This window comes from Betta splendens, chromosome 1 (assembly GCF_900634795.4).
Source record: "Betta splendens chromosome 1, fBetSpl5.4, whole genome shotgun sequence".
In the NCBI taxonomy this organism is placed as follows: Eukaryota; Metazoa; Chordata; class Actinopteri; order Anabantiformes; family Osphronemidae; genus Betta; species Betta splendens.
In genome coordinates, this window is record NC_040881.3 from 10,459,161 (window position 1) to 10,483,667 (window position 24,507).

General features: G+C 43.7%; 1 protein-coding gene across 5 annotated transcripts in view; it reads left to right on the top strand.

The window, feature by feature from the left end:
- The window catches only part of tbc1d1 (TBC1 (tre-2/USP6, BUB2, cdc16) domain family, member 1), a 31,779-nt gene extending 8,343 nt beyond the window's left edge, over window positions 1–23,436 (top strand). For 3 of the 5 annotated variants that reach the window (XM_029156793.3, XM_055507159.1, XM_029138764.3), the window contains 21 exons: window positions 2,690–3,274; window positions 5,036–5,125; window positions 5,209–5,313; window positions 5,826–5,958; window positions 6,200–6,291; window positions 6,965–7,081; window positions 7,216–7,341; window positions 7,635–7,774; window positions 7,899–8,156; window positions 8,361–8,453; window positions 8,730–8,846; window positions 9,000–9,133; window positions 13,742–13,942; window positions 15,981–16,142; window positions 16,807–16,965; window positions 18,196–18,296; window positions 18,439–18,582; window positions 18,912–19,071; window positions 19,969–20,138; window positions 21,492–21,668; window positions 21,752–23,436. In XM_029156793.3, the coding sequence (XP_029012626.1) occupies window positions 2,690–3,274; window positions 5,036–5,125; window positions 5,209–5,313; window positions 5,826–5,958; window positions 6,200–6,291; window positions 6,965–7,081; window positions 7,216–7,341; window positions 7,635–7,774; window positions 7,899–8,156; window positions 8,361–8,453; window positions 8,730–8,846; window positions 9,000–9,133; window positions 13,742–13,942; window positions 15,981–16,142; window positions 16,807–16,965; window positions 18,196–18,296; window positions 18,439–18,582; window positions 18,912–19,071; window positions 19,969–20,138; window positions 21,492–21,668; window positions 21,752–22,030 (3,543 nt within the window). In that variant the 3' untranslated portion in view covers window positions 22,031–23,436. The remainder of the gene's footprint in view (window positions 1–2,689; window positions 3,275–5,035; window positions 5,126–5,208; window positions 5,314–5,825; window positions 5,959–6,199; window positions 6,292–6,964; window positions 7,082–7,215; window positions 7,342–7,634; window positions 7,775–7,898; window positions 8,157–8,360; window positions 8,454–8,729; window positions 8,847–8,999; window positions 9,134–13,741; window positions 13,943–15,980; window positions 16,143–16,806; window positions 16,966–18,195; window positions 18,297–18,438; window positions 18,583–18,911; window positions 19,072–19,968; window positions 20,139–21,491; window positions 21,669–21,751) is intronic. The other 2 variants (XM_029164360.3, XM_029172164.3) reach the window with 2 other exon arrangements.
- Window positions 23,437–24,507: the final 1,071 nt, after the last annotated feature.

Below are 24,507 nucleotides of genomic sequence, written 5' to 3' on the forward strand. Positions count from 1 at the left end.
CTCCCACTGCAATTCCAGCAGTAATTTATTGTTTTTACAATCCATCATTTACTACATTTCTGTTTTGTACGAAAAAGCCTATAAAATGACGATAGAGTACAATATAAAAACTCGTGTTTTTGTGCTGCACTGTACTGTAGAAGAATAAAACAGGACTGTAGCTGCAAAAGAAGCGACGTAGTGCAGAAAAGCTCCCATTTAGCTGACACTGATCTAGAGCAGCACGCAGCTGAGGAGGAACACAACACAAGTGTTTTGATAAATGAATACAAGTGGGTGAACCCCATACCAAGGCAAGACACGGCAGGAGCGCTCTATTTACAGTACGAGTGCAGGTTAAGCAGCTGCTCAGGCATCTCTCCTTTATGACTTCACAGACTTGTGACTCAGCCGCCGTCGAGCCTCTGTTTAGTTTGTCCACTTCCTCCTTTTTGTTCACCAGTTTGGTGCGTTGCCAGCACCGTATCCCCGAAAACATGTTCACATGTGTAGATTATTGTTCACTTCGAATCACATGATGATGTTGTTACCGCCGCTGCTGCTGCCGTTGTTATAGGAAAAAGCTCACCCTGATTCCTACTTCCTACTTTGACCTGCTGTTTGTGCCACAGGTTCTTTTTTTAGTTTTTCTCTGTAGGTATTTATGTTGACATAGAGGAAGTTGTAGATCGGAGCCTGGGAAAGGTTGAATTTATGGAGACAAACGTGTGTCAGAGTAAAGACAAAAAATAGAACATGTATTTTTTTCTTCTTTTATTTGTAAGACACTGCCTGTGCCACTGTCATCCCTCTTACCAGAATGAGCAGTGCTTCAGGGACACAGAGCCATAATAGTAATACTACAGTATCATTCTGCTGCTTTCTGTGTATACTGCTCTTTTGCTAGTGTCATTATGTCGCAGCAGAAAGATACAATTCAACAGCGCAGTGTCCCTGTTGTAGCTGTCAACCCGGGAATGTGTTTAGTCATCAAACCAAGCTAGTCTAACAGACCACAGTGATATGGACTGTCTGTCCAAAGCCCATCTCAGTGAGATGTGAGCTAATACATTTTTATAGCTTTACGTATTCACACATTTTGTGGTGGTTTAAATGTCTTTTGCTTGTTGTTAAATTCCTTTCACACTGACTATCACTAGAACTCATACGCTCGCATATGGATGGATGGATAATAAAAGTATTACTGCTGGTGGTTTGAGACCAAACGTGTTGAACTGTTCCCTTAATTGTGCAGTGTCATACACAGAAGTGTGACTTTTATAATTGCTTATAGACTGTTGGCCCTTTGCCCCAAACCTGTTTCTCTAAGTGCTTCCAGACCCCCTTTTTTTATTATTGGAACCATTCTGCTTCTATCTGCTCTTGGTAGTGTCTGTGTTTAAACCTGGCACACTCTGTTAACGGTGGTGGAAAGCTTCTGTGTTAGTCATGGAAAGAGTGCTTACAGAAAAGGATTTTTGAGTGAGCGAGAGCCCTAGATACGCTTCATTTGTTCTAGTCTGTCCTCTCTCACTCTCTGTCCACTTATCAGCAGGCCAGCCCAGGTGGGAGATAGTAGCAGGACACGAGCATCACAGAATAATGAATCCCCAAAATACAAACATGTATGGAATTATTGTACGAGTCCATGAAAACTCACATAACTGACAAGCAAGTTTAGACACAGAGAGAAAAAAAGCTATATCTCAAATAAAATCTATTTGTTGTTCTTCTTCTGCACTTGTCAGAAAAGTGGAGGGTGAATGCTTTAGATTACATCTATTATATAATTATGATATTTTCCTCAGGTCTTGCTGGAGAGACCAGGCAAAGCTAGAAGCAGTCTGACTAGAAATACAAATAAAGTGAATGAAAGTCCTTGTAAAAAAGGCCAAATACACATTACAAATAATGACACTGGTCAGTAATCCCATCTTAGTTACACAGCCACAATATAAAAATGCCTGCAGTACTGTAGCTAAAATTTATATGGGGAAAGTAAAAAGAAAGAAGTAGTCAGGAGGAAAGGAAAGAAGGGAGTCAAATAAAAGGAGGACAAAGCCTGCTTTGACACTAAAGGTCCCAGTTTGGCTTCTTTGTGAAAACAGGAAGACACGACAAGGTCTGCTCTGTTCAAGAAACAGTAACGCACATTGCACCATATGGCAGGTTAGCTCATAGCGAGGTGTGGCGTCTGCGCTCTGAGGAAAATTTCCATTTTCATATAATAGTGAATTTTTTGTTTCAGTTATTCCTCCTTCTGAATATGTCCTAATGCCTTTAAGATATGAGGAGCACGGTCAACCAGGGTTCAGTGAATAACTGAAGAGGCCTTTATTTTAAGGTTGGCTTTAAACTTAGGACATCACCAAATATATAGTGTATATATACACCAAATAAATTAAGTATGATGAATTAAAATTATTAGAAGGTGGTGGAAGAAAAATAACAAAACATTTTTTTAAAAAAATTTTTTTTTATTTTTTTTGTTAACAAGCATTTCCTGAGCACATGCACTGGTCTGTAACTGTGCCGTGAACCAGATATTCTATGTTCTATTGAGTTTTTTTCAACTTACTACTCGTTTTACTTAGTACTACTTGGAAGCTAAAGAGTTACAGCAACAAAGCCCTTAGTCCGTAACTGTGTATAACTGTACCGTATGTGGGCCACTTGAATTAACTGCTTGTTCTTATCGCCTCCTCTCCAGGTCCCCGAGATCATCAGTACTTTGAGGCAGGCCGGCAAAAGCTCCGCACGCAGCAATGACATCACCCCCATTCCCAACACAACCGCCGCCGGTGGCGGAGATTCCTCTGAAACATGTTTGCCGTCGGCGTCCACGGCGACCTCCTCCGCGGCGCCCACCGCCGCCGTGTCTCCAACGGCCTTTGCCAAAAAGTTCGAGGTTCTGTTTTGCGGGCGCGTGAGCGTTGCGGACAAGAAAGCGCCGCCTGCGCTCATTGACGAGTGCATAGAGAAGTTCAGCCAGTTGCACGGCTCGGCGACGACCGATAAAGGAGGGGGGCGATTGATGGGCGGCCTAAGGAGGGCGTTAACCTTCCAAACCAACGGACTCGGGGGTGGTGCTGCTGGTTACAGCGCCACAGGAAGTCCCATCGCTGGGAAGCGCCCTGTCTTGTTCCAGAGGGACCCCAGCTTCCCGTGTCTGCAGGCCCTGGACGAGAACGGACTGTCCCCAGAGATTTCCCACGCCAACACAACTGATGCGCTTGCCCGCCCTGCGGACGTGCAGCCCACCAGCCTGCAGGAGAACAGGACCATGCTGTTTACGGTAGCCACGACGTCACGTTCAACCTCTCCAGCGTCCTCCGCCAACTAAAACCAGATCCACATAATTCTTTTCATAATTTACCTCCCTTGCAGAAAATGTTACAAATCTGGATTCTGTAGCATGATTTGTTGCACACAATAGATTTCTCACATGTCTGTGCGGTGAATGAGAGGAGCACTCTGTAGAGCAGCCTCAGGCACAGTCATTCAGCAGCAAGGGAACAAAATATGCACCTATTAATGACTCAGCAGGACCAAATGCTGACTGCTGTTCAAAATGAGCTTTGTCAAATTCCCCCTTTTAAACTTTACTTGACCTTGGCAACCCCCCTGCCAACAGGACCTTTCCTGTTTGTCATCCAGACAGGAAGTGGTGACCACTGTCACAGGAATGACCCATGTCTGTAGCTGTTCCCCTCAGCAGATACAGCAGACATTTTATTGACACTGATTATACATCCTGTGTCTTCCATGGACAGCCGTCAGTTACCTCATCCTGGTGACACTGTTCTATTTTCTCAGTTGTGCAAAGACATAAAATCCCCCTCCTTTCCCGTGTGAGAGTTCTGTCCGATCATGCGATTTTAAAGTTGATACAGCAGAAGAAGGGGAACTTGTTGAGAGGAGGAGAGCTGTGTTCACAGCCACCGAAGTCTTGGGATTTAACAGATATGAGATCACTCACTTACTATAAACCACTGAGCCCCATCTTGAGGTTCAGGAGTTGGAGTGACTCATTCCTGCTGATGATGTGACTTGGGATAATTCCCAAAGCAGAACTTCTCTAACATTTATTGCTACTTTTTAAGAAAATAACCCTTTAATGGTCATTATCACGTATTACAGCGCTAACAGTGGTTAGCACGTCGCGCTCCTGTCGTCCAGGTTGCGGGTTCAATCCCCTCAGTGAGTTGTTGCGTCAGGAAGAGCAAGTAAAGCAAGTAAAAACTTGCCAAATCGCCCATGCGAGTCATTCGCTGTGGCGACCCCTGACGGGATAAGCCGAAAGGTGTTACCTTATCACATCTCACAACGTAACATGAAATTGGTCCCCTGCATTTAACCCTTCCCCTGGGGGAGCAGTGGGCTGCCATGCAACGCCCGGGGAGCTAGTGAGAAGCGTCTTACTCAGGGACACACCTGGAGCCACTTTGAGAACAGAGGTAGTGGAACTATTTATTTAACAGCTTTGGCCTTTAGAAACATAAAACTATATTCGGTTTGATAAAACTTTATAGTAACATTTTGTAACAAGTTGATTGACACAGGGTTTCTGGCTGTCAGTCATACCACTGCATGTCAAATGTAAAAGCACAGGTATTTCAGTGTGAGAAGCTTGGATTTAGCTCTGTGAGCCTTATTATTCCTCTTTCAACTACAGCACAAACCACAAAGGCATATAATAATAAAATGCCTCCTTTTACTAGTAACCACATCAAAGCACCTTTTTAAACTGTCTTATCTGCAGTAAATCAATTATAAAAGACCCAGCTGTCATTTTGTGAAAGCTGGCTTACATCCTGTGAAGGTCATCAGGCTGCATAAGGGCTTACATCAGTTCATGTTTGTGGAATTTGATCTTAACCCCTTGGAATGGAATCAGCAACTGACTTGCTATTTTTAGTTGGCGGCTTTTTTTCTTTTACACAGAAGTGAAAACTATTAAATTTGTAAAAGACTTCCATCTTACTATCTCAGTACAGTAACAACTGTATTTGTTACGTCCACCCCTGTGAAATGGTCTGTTCACTTTGTGCTTTAGGTGGGCAGATCTCAGATCTTCTTGGTGAGTCCAGACACTAAGAAAGTCGTCATAGAGAAGAGTTTCAGAGAAATCTCCTTCTGCTCACAGGTATGAAGCACTGGGTTTCCACATACTGTCTATACAGTCAGAGAATATGTGTGAATTCCAAAGTCATTGTTCCGTTTTTGTAGGGCATTCGGCACGTGGATCACTTTGGCTTCATTTGCAGAGAGACCGTTGAAGGGGGCAGCTGCCATTTTGTCTGCTATGTCTTCCAGTGCACAGACGAGTCCCTTGTGAGTGTTAGCAATACACAGTAGTACACAGAAGTAGGCAGGCTGCTGTTCATTCACTCATGTTTAGTAGGCTGATACATTTGTGAATTCGCTGCTTAGTTGGGTGTTAAGTGTTCATGCAAATAATTTCGTTTTATTTCCATATCAGCGTCTCCCACTCAGTTTAACTTTGGAACGTTGGCAATCAGTTCCAGTCCCACAATGCATGAAGCTGATATTTGTGACAAAATATTAAATTCAGCTCTTATGCACTGGCTCCACATACAGTATGACTCAGTTCATCTGTGCTCCACTGAGTCATGTCGTGCCTGTGCTGACACGAGGCAAATGGACTGTCAGTCAGATAAGAATTCATGGTCATTAGTGGATGTACTGTTCTATATGAGCCTGATAATGTTGCACTGTAATACAATTAGAGAGAAGCAGGTGTGAATACAGAATTGCAGAGCACACACACATGTTCCAAAGTAAAAGACAAATAAAATGTATATACCGTAATATTTTTTTTGTAGGTTGATGAGATCATGCTGACTTTAAAGCAGGCGTTCTCAGTGGCAGCCCTACAACAGAATGCAAAGACCCAGAGCCAGCAGTGTGACAGCTGCCCCATGCAGGAGCTCCACAGGCTGTGTGAGAGGATAGAAGGTGCAGTAGGACCCTCTTCCTAGACAGAACCTCAAAGGGGGTTGGGGGTTTCATATCTTTCATTTTCTGAAACCTACTCATATCATGAGTCATTGTAAGCTTATGTATTTTAATTTTGTGGGTGTTTTCTATAGACACAGACATGTCATATTAATGCATGTAGCCAGTGCGTGTGCAAATGTGTCTGCTATATATGAACTCTGTCTTCACTATTCCTAAACTGCTTCGCCATGTTTTTCAGGTCAACACCCTTCTAAAACCAAACTGGAGCTTCAGAGACATCTGGCCACTCTAGACAATCAGGAGCAAGCTTCAGTCTTCGAAAACACTATGGTAACGTGTCTGTGCCCCCGAGGGGAAAGGTGCAGATTCTTTGAGTTACCGGTGAGGTGACTGCACCTGCAGTAGGAAACAAACCAGTCAGTCTACAATTTCAGCTTAGTTCCCCGTGACCTCATACTGTGGATTAGATTGATGCGTATGCAGGATTTACATTGAGGCACTGAGACACATAATTTGCATGTTCCTGGCATATTTCTTTTATTCTTTTTCTCAATCTGGCCTTTGTAGTTATTTAGCTTTCTTGATGTTTTATTTACATCTATCAAGGAAAATTGTTGAATAGTTATTATTACGAGTTAATCTGAGGATCTGAAACTGTTAAACTATTTGTACACTTTGACTTAATGATAATGAAGGTCTTGGAGCAAATACCCTCATTATTTCTCTGTGACTTGTCTGACACCTGCTGGCAACGAAGCTGAACTGCAACACTACATTAATTATTCCTGCCGATAAGCCCCATGCTTGTCATGATAACTGCTTTTCAGCCATTTAGTCTTTTGTTATGTTTTATTAATCACACAATAAGTTAAATTAGTACGTCCATTATAGTCATGCAGTGTAAATCAGTGAGCTTTCTGTCAAGTAGCTGCACTTTTGGATGAGTTAAATTCATTCATTCATACACATTATCAGATTGTCTCCTTTTGTGCCTGTCTCCCAGAGGGCTCGGCCGATGAGCGATCAGGAGGAGAATGAGCTGGTGATGGCCTTGCTGAGAAGTCTGTATGAGGGAAGACAGCAGAGTCATCAGCATACGCTGCCTGCTGACAGCAAACAGGTGCTTTAATCACACTCTTTTGGCTATTGCCTACGTTTTTTTTTCCCAAAAGTGCCACAATGGAATAACTGATCCAAAAAAGACAGCTGCCCAGATATATCTGTGGCACCCATTCACTCTCAGTGTGCATGTAGGTGGGTGAGGAGGCAGCACAAGCGCCAGTGGAGGCGCAACAGCAGAGCAGCAGTCGGCAGCGTCTTGAACAGTTCAAGAGCAGAGCCAAGCGCTCGCTCACTGAGTCCCTGGAGGGTATTTGGAAGGTAACAAATGCTCTTCCTGCCTTGTTAGCATGTACTTATGTGACATAATGCTATTGTTTTGTTTTTTATTGTTTGTAGAGGTATTTGATGTAGAAACATATGAAAATGCTGGGTATTTTTTGTACAAATGGTCTGTTCATAGATAGATAGATAGATAGATAGATAGATAGATAGATAGATAGATAGATAGATAGATATGTATATTGTTTTTTCAATGAATGAGACTGGTTGTAGGGTCTATGCTTACACAAAGTGTACAGTACCTAACCTGGATATCCATGTGTCCTTGGCAGGGGAGCAGCAGGAGCCGAGCTCAGAGGGACAATAGTTGTGATAGCGCCTCTTCCACCTGTGCTGTCAACAGCAGCCAGGACCCGCCCTGCTTAGATGACTTGTCTGCCCCCTCCCAGCTGAGACCCAACAGCCCACTCAGGTAAACGCACGAGTCATATCTCAGGTCACAGCAGCCACATGTCATTTTGAATCGTTCATGAACATGAATGTGAAATAGTGAGTGTCAAAGTTAAAATGCCATTGATTTAACATCACGCTCTCAGGTGCCACAACTCAACAGGAGACCTGAAGCTCCTTGACCCAACTCTCCACTTGTCTCCTTCCTCGTCGTCGTTGCCTGGAGATTCACAGCCATCGGGCCTCCGTCGACGGGCCAACACTTTCAGCCACTCGCCCACCACTTCAGCACTCGAGACCTCACCACAGACACCATCTCACGCGCCACAGGACTCTGCCACAGCTACCAAGGCCAAGCTCATGCGTCACTACTCCGTCAGCACCGACACTCCACACCAGAACAAGTAAGGAGTGTGTGGATGCACTGGTTTATACTGGTGGACATGACAGGTTTTTACCAGAATCTTGACTTCACTACCTCTCTCTTATCCTGAATCTCCACAAACCTTTCCTTTGTCCTTTCCCCTTTTTGTTTTTATACATTTTCATTACCCTTTAGTTTCTCTGACTTGCTTGTTCTTTTGTTTCTCCTTCTGTTTGATTTTAAGACATGTTTCAGCTGCTTCCATCCTTTTTCCTCCTCCTTCCTGCCCTTCATCCCCATCCTCCAATTTTTCCGGTGCCCGTCTCAGTAAAAGAAGGTGAGACTCTTGCAGCATTTTCTCTTCACACTTGTCATTTTTTAATCTTTCTTTTTATCTTGCTTTTCACTATATTATATAAAGCCCCATCCAAACAAAGAAACAGTAAACTTTGTTGTCCATTGAATAACACTGCCATGGTCCAACTTTAGGTGTTGACACCAGTGGAGTTGAAGCATTTTTTTATAATCAAGAAAATCTTTGTCTGAAAGGGGCCAAAGTTTTGTTTTTCATTTTTACCGTCCTCTTGTCTTTTACATCGATCTCTCATCTCAGTCCTCTCGGTGGTCTGCGTGCTCGTCTTCACTCCTCCTCCTCTGTTCCAAATTTTCTAAAATTTCCATTTCTGGCCCCTGTCCAAGAAAACGATTGCCCCCCTGAACCGTCAGACAGGTACACACACGTGCATGAAGCAGCCGTGCTCTTCTAGTGCGTCAAGCATAAAAATAATTCAAGTTCTTTGTCTCATGAATTCCCGGTTTTAGATTTCTGCATGTTGGTACATACACTAGCTGCTGGTTCATGTCGCCATTGCTGTGTTTCTAGTGATGTTGGGGCTCTCGCTACGACGAATCCTACATGTGAGGTGGGTGAAAGTCCACTTCGCAGTCACCGCCACTCTTGGAGGCAGCAGATTTTCCTACGTGTTGCTACACCTCAGAAGAACACAGACACCAGTGGTAAGAAAGAAAACACAGATAAAACCTGTTTGTAGAAGTTTTCCGGTAAGTACTTATCAGTGGCTGTTTCACAGTGAATACAGTCAGGCAGGAAACTATTAGGTAGTATTAGCAAATTAGCTTATTGCAAATGCTGCTCTATTGCAAATTTAATGCATTGTTTTGTGCAATAAGACACAAAGCCCCACAATAACAATGTAAAAACCTGCTTAGTCCCTGTGAATAGACTATTTGCTCAGTGGAACACTTAATGAGCATTGTTCCTACGTTTTCTCTCCATTAGGTCATAATTTTTAATGCTATAACTATTAATGTTTTGATTCAGAAATAACATATTTGTGACTTTGTGTGATAAGTTTAGAATTGAGAGGCTTTTCAGCAACAGGAGCAAGGGGACAGTTAAGTTAAGGATAAATGGAAGGGAAGAACACAGGAATCCTTGAAGAAAACCAGATGCAATTTATTCCTCCTGTCTATCTTGCCTGCTTAGGCTGACAGTTAAGCTTTCTCTATGACAATAATCCAAACAGCCAAGGCAACAATGGTGTGGTATCCGGATGCAGCTGTGTCCTGGAGTGGCCCAACTAAAGCCCAGGTCTCAACCCTATAAAGCGTCTATGATGAGACTCTGTTCACGGAACAATGTTTTTTAACTGACTAAATCCAGGTGTGTGCTGCTTGTACAGACTTACCTATAATCGTTCAGAGATTACTGCCTCAGGGAGTTTACCATTTACAGTACAAACTCACACCCCACAGAATACTGTACAGTTCGTCCAGGAAAATAAATCATAAGGCAATATTCAGTTCAGTAATGGTTAATGTTTAATAAGAAACACTCAGCAGAGCACACTGGAATGAACTCACCACAGATTTACTGAGTTATACACATGCTTTCCTCACTAACTGTAGGAAAGCTTGTAGGTCTATACCAGCCTTGTTCACTTAGTGAGTGTAAGTGTGTCTGTGTGTGTCCTATAGCTCTGACAGTTGAAGTCTTCCCTGTAGGATCACCCTCCCTGCTCTAACTGTACAGTTCAACGTGTTCCTGTCTAAGGAATAGGGCAGTTCCAGGTCAACTCACTGTGTAAACACATGTGCCCATACATGTACATAGATGGATAAAAGAGCTTAAGCAAGACACCTCACATCTACTACAGGCAGCCACACTGTCTCCGCTCATGTAGATGGCGTGCAGTGTCAGATCCTGTCCCCTCTGCGTCACTGTTCATTCACCCTGCTACATCCTGGGACATTGTGAATTATCTCATCCTACCCTACCAGTTTGTCTGTAAAAATGTGGCACTTCTCTTCACTGATTCTACAATAGGCGTAATACTTGTAGACATGGTCCTGAAATTAGAAATGTAAAAAACTAGTAGTCTAGTAGTAGTTTGGAGATCTCGATCAATGACAAATACCATACAGCAGACATGTTTACCATCAAAGAACTTTGAACTAAAGAATCAGCCACCAGTCTTATCTCTGTGTGTGTGTGTGTGTGTGTGTGTGTGTGTGTGTGTGTGTGTGTGTGTGTGTGTGTGTGTGTGTGTGTGTGTGTGTGTGTGTGTGTGTGTGTGTGTGTGTGTGTGTGTGTGTGTGTGTGTGTGTGTGTGTGTGTTTCTATGTCTCCCGCTGCCTGCGCTGACATGAGGGCCGTGCTTGTGCTTGCAGGTCTTCAGATCCTGTGTTCTGATAATTACATGTGCCGCGTGCATGACACAAGGAGTGTTGACAGTTGAGATAGTTGGGTTTGGTCACTGTAACGCTGGTGTAACACCTGCATGAAGAACAAATGCAGTAAAGACAACACATACACATGATACACATGTAGTACAAATGAAGTGCTTTCCGAATTTCCTAGATTACAGCTCCTGTTCATCAAAGCCCATGATGACATTTTCACATGACTTAAGTTAATTAGGTAATGTATTTACAGTAGTAAAGCAAAATGGAAAATGTCCTCAGAAGCTGAATTTTGTTTCAAAATATGTCATAGGTTTTGAAATTAAATAAAACATGTCAATAAAAAAAACTATAAAAAAGGTTTCTGTTGATACTAGTGTATAAAAAACTGTTAATAAATAATTATTCTTATGACAGATTTTCATACAATGCTGTGCAACCTACCATTACTAGTGACAGTAATAACCAGCTGAGTCCTACAGCTTGTATGTTATGTGATAATTTCTTCAGCCATTACATTTATGACCTATACCTCAATTTTCGAGACATTTTTCCAATGACACAAGTTCAGACACTTTCTGTCTGTCTATAAGGCAGGTACATTATCTAAAGGTTTCATGTGCTCTAAGCGCTGCTGCCATGGATTTAGTTTTTATTGTTTCTTTTTATTGTGTGCTTTGGCGTATGTATAGCAGGAAGGTACGTTAGTGGTATAGACCGACTGAGACAGAAGAATAATAAACTTCCCTATCAACTGGCATTGAACCTTAAATACAAACACTGGTGCTTTCTGTAACAGGGTGGAGGCTCCACCTGCAGTGCTACAGGCCACACCAAACACAACAGCCACTGTTTTGATACAAGTCATATAACAGCAGTGTTTCAACACCTGACCAGCCTCCTACAATTCATTTTAGTCAATGATAGGCCAGTCTTGTTGCTAGCTGTGGTCATTTTGTTAAAACACAACAAAAAGCAATGGCGTCATCACTTAATTACAAAAATGAAGCGCTAGAAGCTCACTGTGTTCTTTTACTTGACCACTGTGGGGTGCCAAAACCTTCAACTTTTCAAATTCTACATGTTGACTTTTAAGAACAAACTGCAGCCACAAATGTTCATCCAGATCTTCACCCAGTGCTAAACTACACACCGCTGTGGGTTCTTCTGACAATCCAACAGGAATGCGAATCTAATGTCATTCACCTTTGCACTTAATATACTGCTAACAACATGTTACCTATGTTTAGTTGCAATGTCACTGTGGTGTCGAAACAGGTAAACTCCCAGTAATGAAATCATCACTTGATGTTTATTTAGTCAGCTTCCATGAAGTAAGAAAACACAGCTTTTAGTAGGTCAGTGTGATGGGCTTTGTGCCGGATGAATGCAGTCCTAAAATGGGCTTGGAATTGGGTGTGTGTTTATGCATGTGCTTACATACATGAGGTCAAGGGTGTGTGTGTGTGTGTGTCTGTGTGTGTGTGTCTGTGTGTGTCTGTGTGTGTCTGTGCGCGTGTGCGCGTGTGTGTGCGAGCGCGTATGTGAGTGTGTATGGGACAATGTCTCAAGGCCATGTTGACAGTCCACACAGAGACAGCGCCACAGGCAAGCGCCAGCTTTGTTGACCCACTTTACATGAAGTGTGTGCTGAAACCCGGTTCTGGCTAAGTTGCTGTGTTTGTTCAGGGAGTGGATCGTGCCATTTTGCGAACAGGGCGTGTGCGTGTGGTTGTTTTGGCATTAAGACGCGGCTTTCAGATGTAAAAGTAGGCACAGAAGGCTAGCTGTCATAGCGAAGGTTAGGCTACGGGAGGGAGCTGATGTGGTCGTATAACAGGTGTGCACACGCGCGTGTCTATGTGCATTCATGTGTTTGTCCCAGCTCAAAGTTAACTCTTCAGCAAACCCTTCTGTTGAAGCAGTGCAGCGGGCTCTGTTTGTCCAACAAATACACGGCTGTGTGTCACACACGTCTGGTTTGTCCTCACGTCTTAGCCCACATGCTTGTGTAGTGACTACTGTCTTTGAAAGTGTTACAGACACAAAGGCTTTGTAAATTTGACCCCGTCTTGCACAAAGAGCGCCATCACTGCGTGGGCGCATAACGTGTGGATGTTTGTACTATATCTATAACAAGACACTTCTTACGCTTATTCTTAGGTGGAGTCTTTGGAAGGATGCACATCCAACCTCTTGTCGTTATATGGACTAAAGAGGAGCGTATGGTATCAGCATCGTTGTTATGTCCTCTTAACTGTACGGGGGATTTTGCGGTTTGGGATCCACCCTGTACTTTGGGGTGGAGCCACACAAACAGGGTTTTTTTGTTGTTGTCGTCATTGTCGTTGTTGTTTTCCTCTTACTATTTGCGTTGCGCCTAACTGTATCAAATATCCATGTTTTGCTTTGTATCATTTTGCGTGGGTGTTTCAGGGATTGGCCGAGAAATGAGTCAGGCAGCCTCTTTTTAGGTGCTGATGTTTGACCTTTGCATTGTTCTGGTTTTCCTCTCCACGTGGTTCACACGCATCAGCAGGCGATAATGGGAGATTTCCTCCATCCTCAAACTCCTTCCCACTTTTAGTGATAATGCCAACCATTTGTGTGCTAATTCATATTACATGACCCTAAAATTGTGGGTTAATGAAGATAAAGTACAAATGCTGATGATTAAGGAATCACTTATTCATGTATCATTAAAACAAAAGCTATAGCTTTAATATTGATGGATCAGTCAAAATAAATTTAAGTACATACATTTAATATCAGATTATATTATCATAACATTTAACATTAAGATAAATATAATTACAATATATAATGATTAAACTTATTATTTTATCAGTGTTTCTTGTTTGTTACATGCTCATCGACTCATCATTCCTTTGCTGTATTCCCTTTTATTCTAACGCCTCTCAGAGCTGGTGGAGCCCTGTCGAGAGGGGGCCAGAGTGTGCGTGGGCCAGCTGGTAGGTGGAGGAAACGGAGACTCGTCCATGAAGACGGTGCCCGAGGAGGCGCCGAAAAGAGGCAAAGAGGAGCTGAGGGAGCTGTGGAGGAAGGCCATCTTGCAGCAGATCCTGCTGCAGAGGATGGAGAGGGAGAATCAGAAGCTACAGGGTGAGTCACGAGAACTGGTCCCGGGCGTTTGGTGTAATGCTGCTGAGCAGGAGGATGCATTTTGTTATACTGCAGGTTTATAAACCAGATGAACAGGTCTGCCTTTTAATCCCACTCCGGCAGCATACCTTACCAGATCAGTGCTCACACAAAGGTTAGCTAATGGAGTGCACACTGAGGCATGCTGCTAATGGACATGTACTGTAGCGCTTGTGTGTTTGTTGATATGTACATGTAAGGCTGTGTGCACCACATCTTTTCTGACACAGATGGCACATATCAGCTCACACCTGACTATGCACCCCACCCCGTAACTACCTGGAACACAGCTTTTCCCAACCACAAATTCAGACATGCTTCATCCATCACACTGTATAAGGCATTGCCTGTAAAGCAGGGAGTGGATGAAGAGAATGTGGGTCAGTAATTAGAAAATGAAGATGGGGACCTCTGTCGCGGGCGGACACTGTTGCTGTACTCGCATTACACTTGCCAACCTTTGCATTTTTGCATTGGCAGCTTTCTTGGGCATCAAAGAGCATTTTGCCTTCAGTGTGCTCCGTCCTCCTATCAGTTCTTCCTCAGTGTGGAGTTTATGCAGCTCCTGGTTTTCTGTTGGCTCTGTTTCTCCCTCTCTGTTTGGGTCAGCTAGACGTGTGTGGGGGTTGGAGCGTGCGTCTCAGTTTTGTGTGTATCTTGGTCAGCTCAAGGGTGGGGTATCCTATCCTGCGTGTTATCAAGGGTGGGGTGTTCCGGCAACAGAAACGGAGAGCGGGAGGCAAGTGGAGAAGGAGACTGAGCGGGATCTGGGCCGCAGCCAATGAGCCAGTTCTGATGGACCAGACGCTGCCTGCTCCAGACATCTGATAAGACAGACAGCAGAGCCATGGCCTCTGCAACAACAGCTATTCTTACTCTGGGTGTGTCAGTTATATGCGCCATCCAAGTTTTTCTCCTTTATTATCCAGGATCCGCCTTTGAGGTCACTCCCGCTTCTTTTCTGTTATAAAAAGCTTTCAGCCCTTACATGCATTCACACCCACAGAGATGTCCTTAATTGATCTTTTTCTTTTCCCTTCCGATCACTGCTGTTGCATTACCCAATGTTGTGGAATTTATTATTGCTCAAATGCTTTTTAGTTTGTTTGTTTTTGTTAAATAAATAATGACACCATAGATTATATATTTGCCAAGTAACAAAGCTGACTACAAATAATGACTTTTAAGATACAAAAACAATCATACAAACAGGCCAAGTTACATTATGCAAGACTGTACTTTTGCAAGACACTAAACCTGAACAGAGCAATTTTCATATAATATAAGTCTTGTCTCTGTTATGGACCCATTTACATGAATCACCTTTGCTGGCTACACACACAATTTCCCATGTTTCCTGAAATATATCCGTGCAGGTTAGAATCTGTGGCCTGTCGTCTTTGTTCTGTAACAAAATTATGACCTCACTCTGTCCAGTTTTGCGCCAAGTTATATCTAGAAGCTATGTGAAAACCACACACTAAAGGGAGTAGGTGGTGAATCCAAACAGTATGGGATTAAATGAAAATAGAAAGTTGTGGGTTGATAGAAAAGAGAAAGAAGAAGAAATGGTCTGTGGGTTAAGAGATTAGAGGAGGGAGAGAGGAAGGGTGTTGTCAAAACGAGAGGAACAGATGAGGGGCACTGGGTGTGCCCTCTCCTCCTTTGATCACTGGTGTCAACATATGTAACGAAATTCACAGCCTTTTTGTTTTTTGTGAGTTTGTAGGTTTCAGTAATCTCAAAGTCCAGGGCCAAGCCTCTTCCCCATTCTCAGTTGAAAAAAAGATCCGAATAACTAATAACTGATTAATTATAGATTAGAAAGGTGAATTTAGCCGTTTTTCAGGGTGAATTGTTTTACATTAATTCCTATACCAAAACTAAAACCAATGTCTGTTTTTCTACCTTTCCCATCACACACACATACACAGTAGCTGTGTAGTTCAGAGAGTTGATTATTGTTGATGCCTGTCTGTCTGTCTGTTTTTGTTTATAGCATCAGAAAGTGACCTACAAAACAAACGTCTAAAACTAGACTACGAGGAAATCACTCCATGCCTGAAGGAGGTCACGCTGGTGTGGGAGAAGATGTTGGGGACTCCCGGGAGAGTAAAGGTCAAATTTGAGACAGAGACCATACACGCTGCAGTTGCACAAGGTGCGAAATTGGCTCCACAAATTTTCTTAACAAATTCTCTAAAAAAAAAAATTAAAGTAAAACAAAAGTTTTCTTTTTAACTGTCTGTGATGATTCTCAGTCCCTTAAGTGGGACTTTAATTGTCAGTGCTTGCTGTACTGTCCATTTTGCACTATCAGCATGTTCAGTGAATAGGAACCTTATCTCTTCTGCATTCAACCCTACGAAGAGCATGTGAGATGGTGTCATGTTAACAATCTGGCCACCACCATCAGATAACAGATAATATGAATCTGCAAGGTCATCTCTTTGTCCTGTGGTCTTAATGTGCTTTGAATTGTCTTTTTTTTCCCATGACCAAAACAGAAAAATGAAAAGTGAACATTAATAAATCTGGAGTTTAATATTTTACATGACACTCCTGTCCAGTCATTACAATGCATTTGTTGCTCTCGTAAAAGGCCTTTAGTGGACAGGTTTGGTTAAATTTGGGAGTTAATCAGTGCCTCTCTCGTTTGGGTCTGTTTAATACTCAACTGTGAAGCGTCTTTGTGCTAAGCTAAAGCGTGCTAACCGGCAACTAGATGTGACTTTATGCGTTTACACATGAGACGGACACCGGCCTCTGTTGTAGCTATCGCGTTTTCGGCACTGACCTCCTTTCCCTTTTCCCATCTCTGGCAGGTGTCCCAAGGCAGCATCGGGGCGAGATTTGGAAGTTTCTGTCTGAGCAGTACCTGCTCAAGCAGGCAGTTCCCTCTCGACCGCCTGCCATCGACACTCCGTACAAAGAGCTGCTGAAACAGCTCACCTCACAGCAACATGCCATCCTCATAGACCTGGGTAGGACACACTAAATGACACGGCCTTTCTCAGCCCCCTATTCCCCAGCGTGTAATACCTGGAGCCATAAAGTTTTCATCAGTTACTTATTTAATTACTATTACACGGACCTCGTGTTATTTTAAAATGACCAATATTTAGAGTCAAACAACATTATTATTTTTCTATCTATTTGAAAGCATCTTTATATGCAACCTAGAGTTTAAATCCCATTGAGCATCAAAAGGTCTACAACGCTGCATTGTTTTAAACCTCACTTTAACACTTTCACACTCAAATGTTCCCAACACCTCCCACCCAAAAACCCACACATACACTACCTACATGTTCACTCCACCCATGTAACACCCACACATACATATACACATCCACCCACTCGCGCATCCATGTAGCACTCACCCTCCTGGTGTTTGCTTCCTTTCAGAAGCCTGTGATGTTATTCAGTGTACATGTGATGGGGCGGGGGTGGGGGGGTCACAGAGGATACAGTCACAGTTCACTAACATAGGTCACTATTGAGGTGTTATGTGGCGTAAGATAAAGGCGCAAAGTGTTTTGTTTTTTCTGATTCTAATGCCGCACAGGTTTACAGATAGCAGATACAGAACCTGAAGGCCAACGTCAACATGCGCACTGGAAGCATTAAATTAAATCAACGCTGGGCAGGTTGATTTATGGTGTAGGTTTCGTTCAGCGCTCTCTCACCTTATATTCAGACCACAGAACAGACTTTACGCACAAACACACAATTTTCTTCAGGCAGGGGAGGGACTGCCTTTATGTTCAGAACATAAAGCCCCCACAGGACATTCCTCACATATCACCACACATCATCATTATCTGCAAAGCCTCACTGTGTGACTTTGGAGTCCTCAGTCCTAAAACACACCTCAAGACTGTCTATATTAAGTTTACTTTTATCCAATACATATCCTGGGTCATTATGGTGTCATCTTTGAAAGGTCCACATCGCCTTCACGGTTACATGTTAAGCTCTGAAGAATGGGTTGACTCATGCTTATAAGTGTGAAGACTCGTCTGAATTTTACGCTTGTTTCCAACACGTATAAACGCCCTGAGGCTTTGGTCTCTTGCTTTGTGTCACAGTTATTTGCTTAGGGTTCTTACTCGTAGGTGCGTATTATTAATTTATGTACAGAATGTAGCATTTTGACTGTAAAAATGTATAATGCTGATGCTGTTTTAGTGACTCCCTGTTTTTTCCCCTAGGCCGTACTTTCCCCACTCATCCATACTTCCAAGCCCAGCTGGGGGCTGGACAGCTGTCTCTCTATAATATACTGAAGGCCTACTCACTGCTAGATCCTGAGGTATCGTTTACTTTGTCTTTTCTTTCACAACCTTTTCGGGTGGTGTCTTTTTCTCTGCCTTTTGACGGACTAAATGGAAATGTCATCCAGCTTTTAGGCTTAAGCTTTTCTCTCCTCCTGGTCTGTGTTGATGTTTTTGTAGGTGGGCTACTGCCAGGGCCTGTCCTTCATTGCCGGGGTGCTGTTGTTACACATGGGAGAAGAAGATGCTTTCAACATGCTTAAATTTCTGATGTATGACGTGGGGCTTCGTAAACAGTATAGGCCTGACATGATTATCCTGCAGGTAAAAGAAAAGTTACACATAACACACGTAAACCTGAACTCATTCATGCACAGATATTAATTTCGAAGATCGATGGCCATGTTTTGCACTATTTGTCTTCGTACATGATTATGACTATAACCTGAAGAGCTGTGCTGCTGGGCAACTAAGGCAATGACTGGGATGTAGCAGCACACAGTACATATAGAATACAGTACATTTAAAATCCCACAACCGCAAACAAAAAACCTAAAAACTGCTAACGATCAGCTGTGCACAGCTATGTTTTAACCCTTTGAGAGCATGTTCCAAATGATAAAAGCCAACCTCTGGTGTCCTGCTTATGCCAGATTCAGATGTACCAGTTGTCGCGGCTGCTCCACGACTACCACAGGGATCTTTACAGCCACCTGGAGCAGCAGGAGATCGGACCCAGCTTATACGCCACCCCCTGGTTCCTGACTGCCTTCGCTTCACACTTCCCGCTCGGCTTTGTGGCCAGAGTCTTCGGTAAGTTCTGTATCTGCACATACGTTTGTTTTACCTGGGCACCACACTGTTTCTTCTTCTTCATAGGAAAAGCTTGGCAGTGTAGACAGAGCACTATGAAGAAGCAGGGTGCTGGGGTTTCTACAGGAGTTTTATATTCTCTTGATCCCAATTCACTTTTTTAATTAGCTCTTTAGTTCATGGGAGGGGGGTGTGCAGAAAGTGGTGTTCATGTATTGTAAGATAAGGTCTTTTATTTAGTCATTTACAGGCTGCTGCCTTCCTCTTGTGTGATTGGTCCTCGTTTACTGCATGTAAATACCATTACACCCACAGCCTCTCATGTCCTTTACTGTACTTCCTTCATCTCATTGCCCTTTTCTCCTGCATTCCTTTGTCATTGTTGTTTTCATGCGCAATTTCTTATACGGTCCTCCGTCACTGAACCAGACTCCCTGGCTCCACATGCTCATCTGAGCGTAACGCTGTGTGCGTGCGTGCGTGTGTGTGTGTTGCAGTTAGAGGGCATCATCGTAACACTGGGAAGTGTTTGATATCACATGTGGGCCTCCACGCCCTTTCTTAATCTTCTGTATGATCTCATGCGAGCCTGCCTAACCCTTGCTCCACCCTGGTGCATTCAGACCATGTACACAGATACACACACCTAGAGTACTGAGTCTCCATATGCAGCTTGCGTCCTGTTTAGCTTCGCCTAAACCTTTTTTATTGACGTCAATATAGCTGTCATTTTGAGCAACCTCCTAAGCCACCATTCAACACAGAGAGCAGTTCTATAAGCGCCTGTCATTATTAATTTTAACCCTTGAGTAATCCAGCACAGGCTGCCACGTCAGGGCACTTCTAACCTCTCATCTGTTTTCGTCTTTCACCTTGTGTTACCTTCTTCTCTGTCAGATATGTTGTTCCTGCAGGGGTCAGAGGTCATTTTCAAGGTGGCCTTGAGTCTCATGGGGAGCCACAAACCTCTGATCCTGCAACATGACAGCCTGGAATCCATTGTAGACTTCATCAAGACTACGCTGCCCAACCTGGGCCTGGTTCAGATGGAGAAAACCATTAACCAGGTTAGAAAAGCAGACACATTTACTCACCAGTGACTGACTGATCATAATAGTTGATCGTATTCATTTTAAATCATATTAAATGAAGTTTCTTAGCTACTGTATGTGCTGCTTAATGTGCTCAGTAATCTTCCGTTTGATGTTTTTCCCCATGAGATCTGATTTTACAACTCACGGTAGAGAGCAAGAGAAAGTCTAATTGTTTTATGGAGCATATTCTTCTGCTTCAGGGACAAAGGCTATTATACTGACACATACCTTATTACAGCAGGTGATGGGTGGAGTGTCTGTGAAGTGATTTGACCTCAGCTTTGTGTGTCAGTAAGTGTGGAGAAGAAAAACAGGACTGGATGTCACCAGGTCACCTATTTTAAATGGCTCCAGTTGTGTCCCATTAAATTGATGAACAGTAATCAGTCTTGCTCATTGTGAAATACGAGGAGGTGACGGGTGTTGAGTCAGTGATGAGACAGACACATGTAGAGAGCATTGTATGTATTTATGCATACTTTGGCTGCGGGGTGTAGAGTCGTGCTCTAGCCTGTCTGTACTTTCCCTCCAGTTCCACTTATCCACAGCAGATTGTCTATAGGTTAACGTTGGTGTGACTCACAGTTTCACCACACAGAAAACAGGGAGTGTACTCACCGGATGTGTGGAGCCGTTAATGCGTGACATTTCTCCGCTGTTTGTTTGCTGTTAAGCTGAAATACGGGATTTGTGGCTACAGAATTACACCTGCTTAATTTGGTCCCTAAAAAATGTGATAACGAGTTCAAATTTTAAGCTTTTTTAAGCAAATTTTAAGCTTTTTTTTTTTTTTTAATTTTGTTCATCCTGAGATTATCTAAATATGTACTTCTACTGTAAGTACATATTGTGTAGGATAAACGAAGGAAAAAAAAGGTAAAGGTTTCAAACAAAGGTATACAGTACCATCAAAACAATACATCAAAAATACTTTTAAGCCACCTGTGTTTTATAAAACCCTTGGAGTTGCTCTAATTCAATGATCACTTAGGTTCATTGCTTTCGCTTTCAGTTTTACTTACATTCGATGATCTTGCTAAACTGGAAAAATGTGACAAAAGTAACAAACAGATGCGAACATGAAGGAAAAATGCCAGGCACTCGACTCTAGAGTAGAAACACTACATGCAGTACCACACGTTACACCTGAGAGCCATCGTGAAGGTCCTGTTGTTTCTTATTGATGACTTCTGTCACATAGTTGTCACATCTCCAGATGTCGCAGCACTTAAAACAGCAAATGGCTGTAAGTGGTTGGAATAATAATGAAAATGAAGCGCGACACAAAAACAAAACTTGAAAAGCACTGTGTTACCTGTCTGTTAGGTTTGTGAGATGGATGTGTCCAAGCAGCTCCAGGCCTATGAGGTGGAGTACCACGTGCTGCAGGATGAACTGCTGGACACGCCCCCAACCCTCAACCAGCACCAGCGAGCTGCACAGCTGGAGAGGACCAACCAGAGCCTCCGGCAGCAGAACCTGGACCTGCTGGAGGAGCTGCAGGTGAAACCGGCTGCATCCCGTGACAACACCAGGGCCCGTCTCTTCCCAATTCGCCCATTTAAACTTGCTTTCCCCTTGCCCAGGTGTCCCACGCTCGCGTGAGCAGCCTGGAGGGTCAGGTGGAGGCGCTGGTCCAGTCAGAAAACCAACTGAGGGAGCAGGTTTCTGCACTGGAGGAGGAAAAGAAGCAGCTGCTGAGCACAGTCACAAGCCTGCAGGAGCTCCTCAGCAGCCTCGGCATACGCATGACTCCTGATGGACACACAATCCCCGCTGACAGACCGATGGGAGCAAACCCAGAGGAGCTGGGAAACAGGACTGGGGACTCCCTGCTTCACCCGCTGGCTCCACAGGGTTCATAGTTGCTCCCGATCATCTTTCAAATAGGGACATTGCAATAGTACTGAAGAAGAGGGGAGAGAAGATGGCTCCCAAACTCGACCTTTGTCCTCCCCCCAGCTGTGCATATAAAAAAAGAGGTGAAACTGTGGAAGTTGGACACAAAGTGGGGATCGTGGGGAATGTATTATCTAACAGAAGCCACAAATGCCCACTTCCTTGTCTACAAATAAATATGAACGTAATTATTGACCAGACAAAGACTTTCCCACTGGGCGTCTACTGTAAAAACATATTTTTGTCTACCCCTGTACTTGTATCTCTGCGTCTTTGAATGTGTCATGTCCTGTGTTTGTGAGGAAACTGTGTCGGTTGCGATGAGGCTAAAAAAGCCAAAGAATGTCACTTCATGCAAAAACAAGCTCTAACAAGGATGAAATTGATCAACCTTCGAGTCATACAAAGATTTCTTTCCAAAGAAAGGGGGAAAATTGCAATGAAGAGACGTGTAATGAAAAGTGCGTTAGGTTCTTAAAGCCACGATGGTGCTTGTGTGCGGAGGTGAACTGCTTTTGGTTCCTCCTCTGCTCCTCCAGTCTTCCACGGTTGCATCTCCTCCCGCTGTAGGTTTTAAACTCCACGTACTGTAGCTACAGTAACCTCCAGGAAGCCTCACAATGACTCCCGCAACGGGAGCACAATAAATCCAGTCCATTTCACATCCTGTTGTTTCACCTTCCCAACAAACTCGAGGCAATTCAGCGGAAAACTGCGGCGGTGCCTTATCCGAGCGGTTTTCCAGCCTGAGTGATTACTTCATATTGCAAAACGGCAATTTGTCTGCACTTCATATACTGTAGAAGACGTCTGCTGCTGAGACAAGCTGTCGGCTGTAAATCATCCACTGTATTAAACACTGAATTCCTTCAAGTCGAGCTGCAGCTCCGTGAATGTCTGAATGTGTTACTGTTCACCCGCCGAGTGCAACTAATCTATTGAGTTACACCGTAAAGCTATTATTGCTTCTGCTCCTGCTTGTCCTCGCACGTCTTTGTTTCCTGCATTCACGTTGTGTACTTTAATACATGTCCTGTCCCTCCACTGCACCTGACGCCATGCTCCTTGTGCATGTCAGGTGTGGGGCTGTTGGAGTCTGTGTAGGCTGTACGCCCTCCTGTCCAAACATGCCAGTCAACTGCTGCGTAACAAGGCTTTGAGCATATGGAAATTACACTGTACACAGTATTTAAAACGCAGGCAGTCGTGAGCTTTCAGAGACTTGTCCTGAGGGGAAGAAAAGCGTGTCAGGGCAAGCCGTGCCTGTGTTCGTATGTACGTGTTTACACAACTGAAAAAAGCACCAACAGACACAGAATCATTTAAATACAGGTTTTTTTTTAGTTCTCACTAATAAAACCATTTAACGTTTCTCAATTTCTTTTTTTTTCACAACTCATCAAAGTCATGAGCAGCAAGTTATTCATAGACTCAAGGGGCCAGACTGGTCCACCCCTGGGTTAAACTGGGTTAAACTGGGTGCTTCTGTATGTAACCGTCCTAACCGCTGCCCCGGTCGCGTGTGTGTGCACTTGAACATGTTGCTCAGTAAGTACAGAAAAATCTTGTGACAAATAGTATTTTTAATCAAAAGGTTTCTATGATCGGATTTGGTGATTCTCGGTTTCCATGGTGAAGCATTCCCACTGCGCAGGAACAACTGGCAGGAGGCCTGTGTGTTCACAGGCTCAAATGAAAACACATGGACGGATGAACACACATTTCCCTGTTATATCATCAGCTTATTAATTCTAATTCGACATACTTCACCCTCCAGTAATGTGAACAGGGTCAGTGGTTTTGCATTATCTGACTGCAAGGGAGCATGTTTGGGTGTTTTACCTCATTCTTTTTGTTTTGCACAACAAAGTAATCAACCAAGAATTCCATATATTCTCACCTGAACCCTGCAACATGGTACAAAAAGAATGTATAACTAATATTGCCTATTCGCTCCTTAGACGTTGTGTAACTGACCTGTGACCCGTTTGTGGAGGAGGGCACAACAAAAGACTTTCCCTGCAGGGATCAGCAAGGAGTCATAGTGTTATTTCAATGTAAAACCATAATGAACGCTGTCAGGGATCACTCTCGCTACGTAGACGGGGCTCAAGTCCTGATCCAAAGCAAACAGTCTGCTGAATGGAGATTTCCAGGAGCAGCAACATGGAGCGTCAAGTGGCTGCACACGCCCTCCTCTGCCGGTGAGACCTGTGGCCACACCCTGCAGACCACCGCGGCCGGCGCGGTGCCGCTGAGCCAATCTCACATGAGCCCTGCCCACGTTGTGTGTCTGTGTGTTGGATTCTGGTTCTGGTGCAAAGTAAGAGGCGGCCGGTCGCCCCTGACGACTGGAGCGCTGTGTGTAAACAGCCTGTGTGCGTGTGTGCGTGTGTGCGTGTGTGCGTGTGTGCGTGTGTGTGTGTGTGTGTGTGTGTGTGTG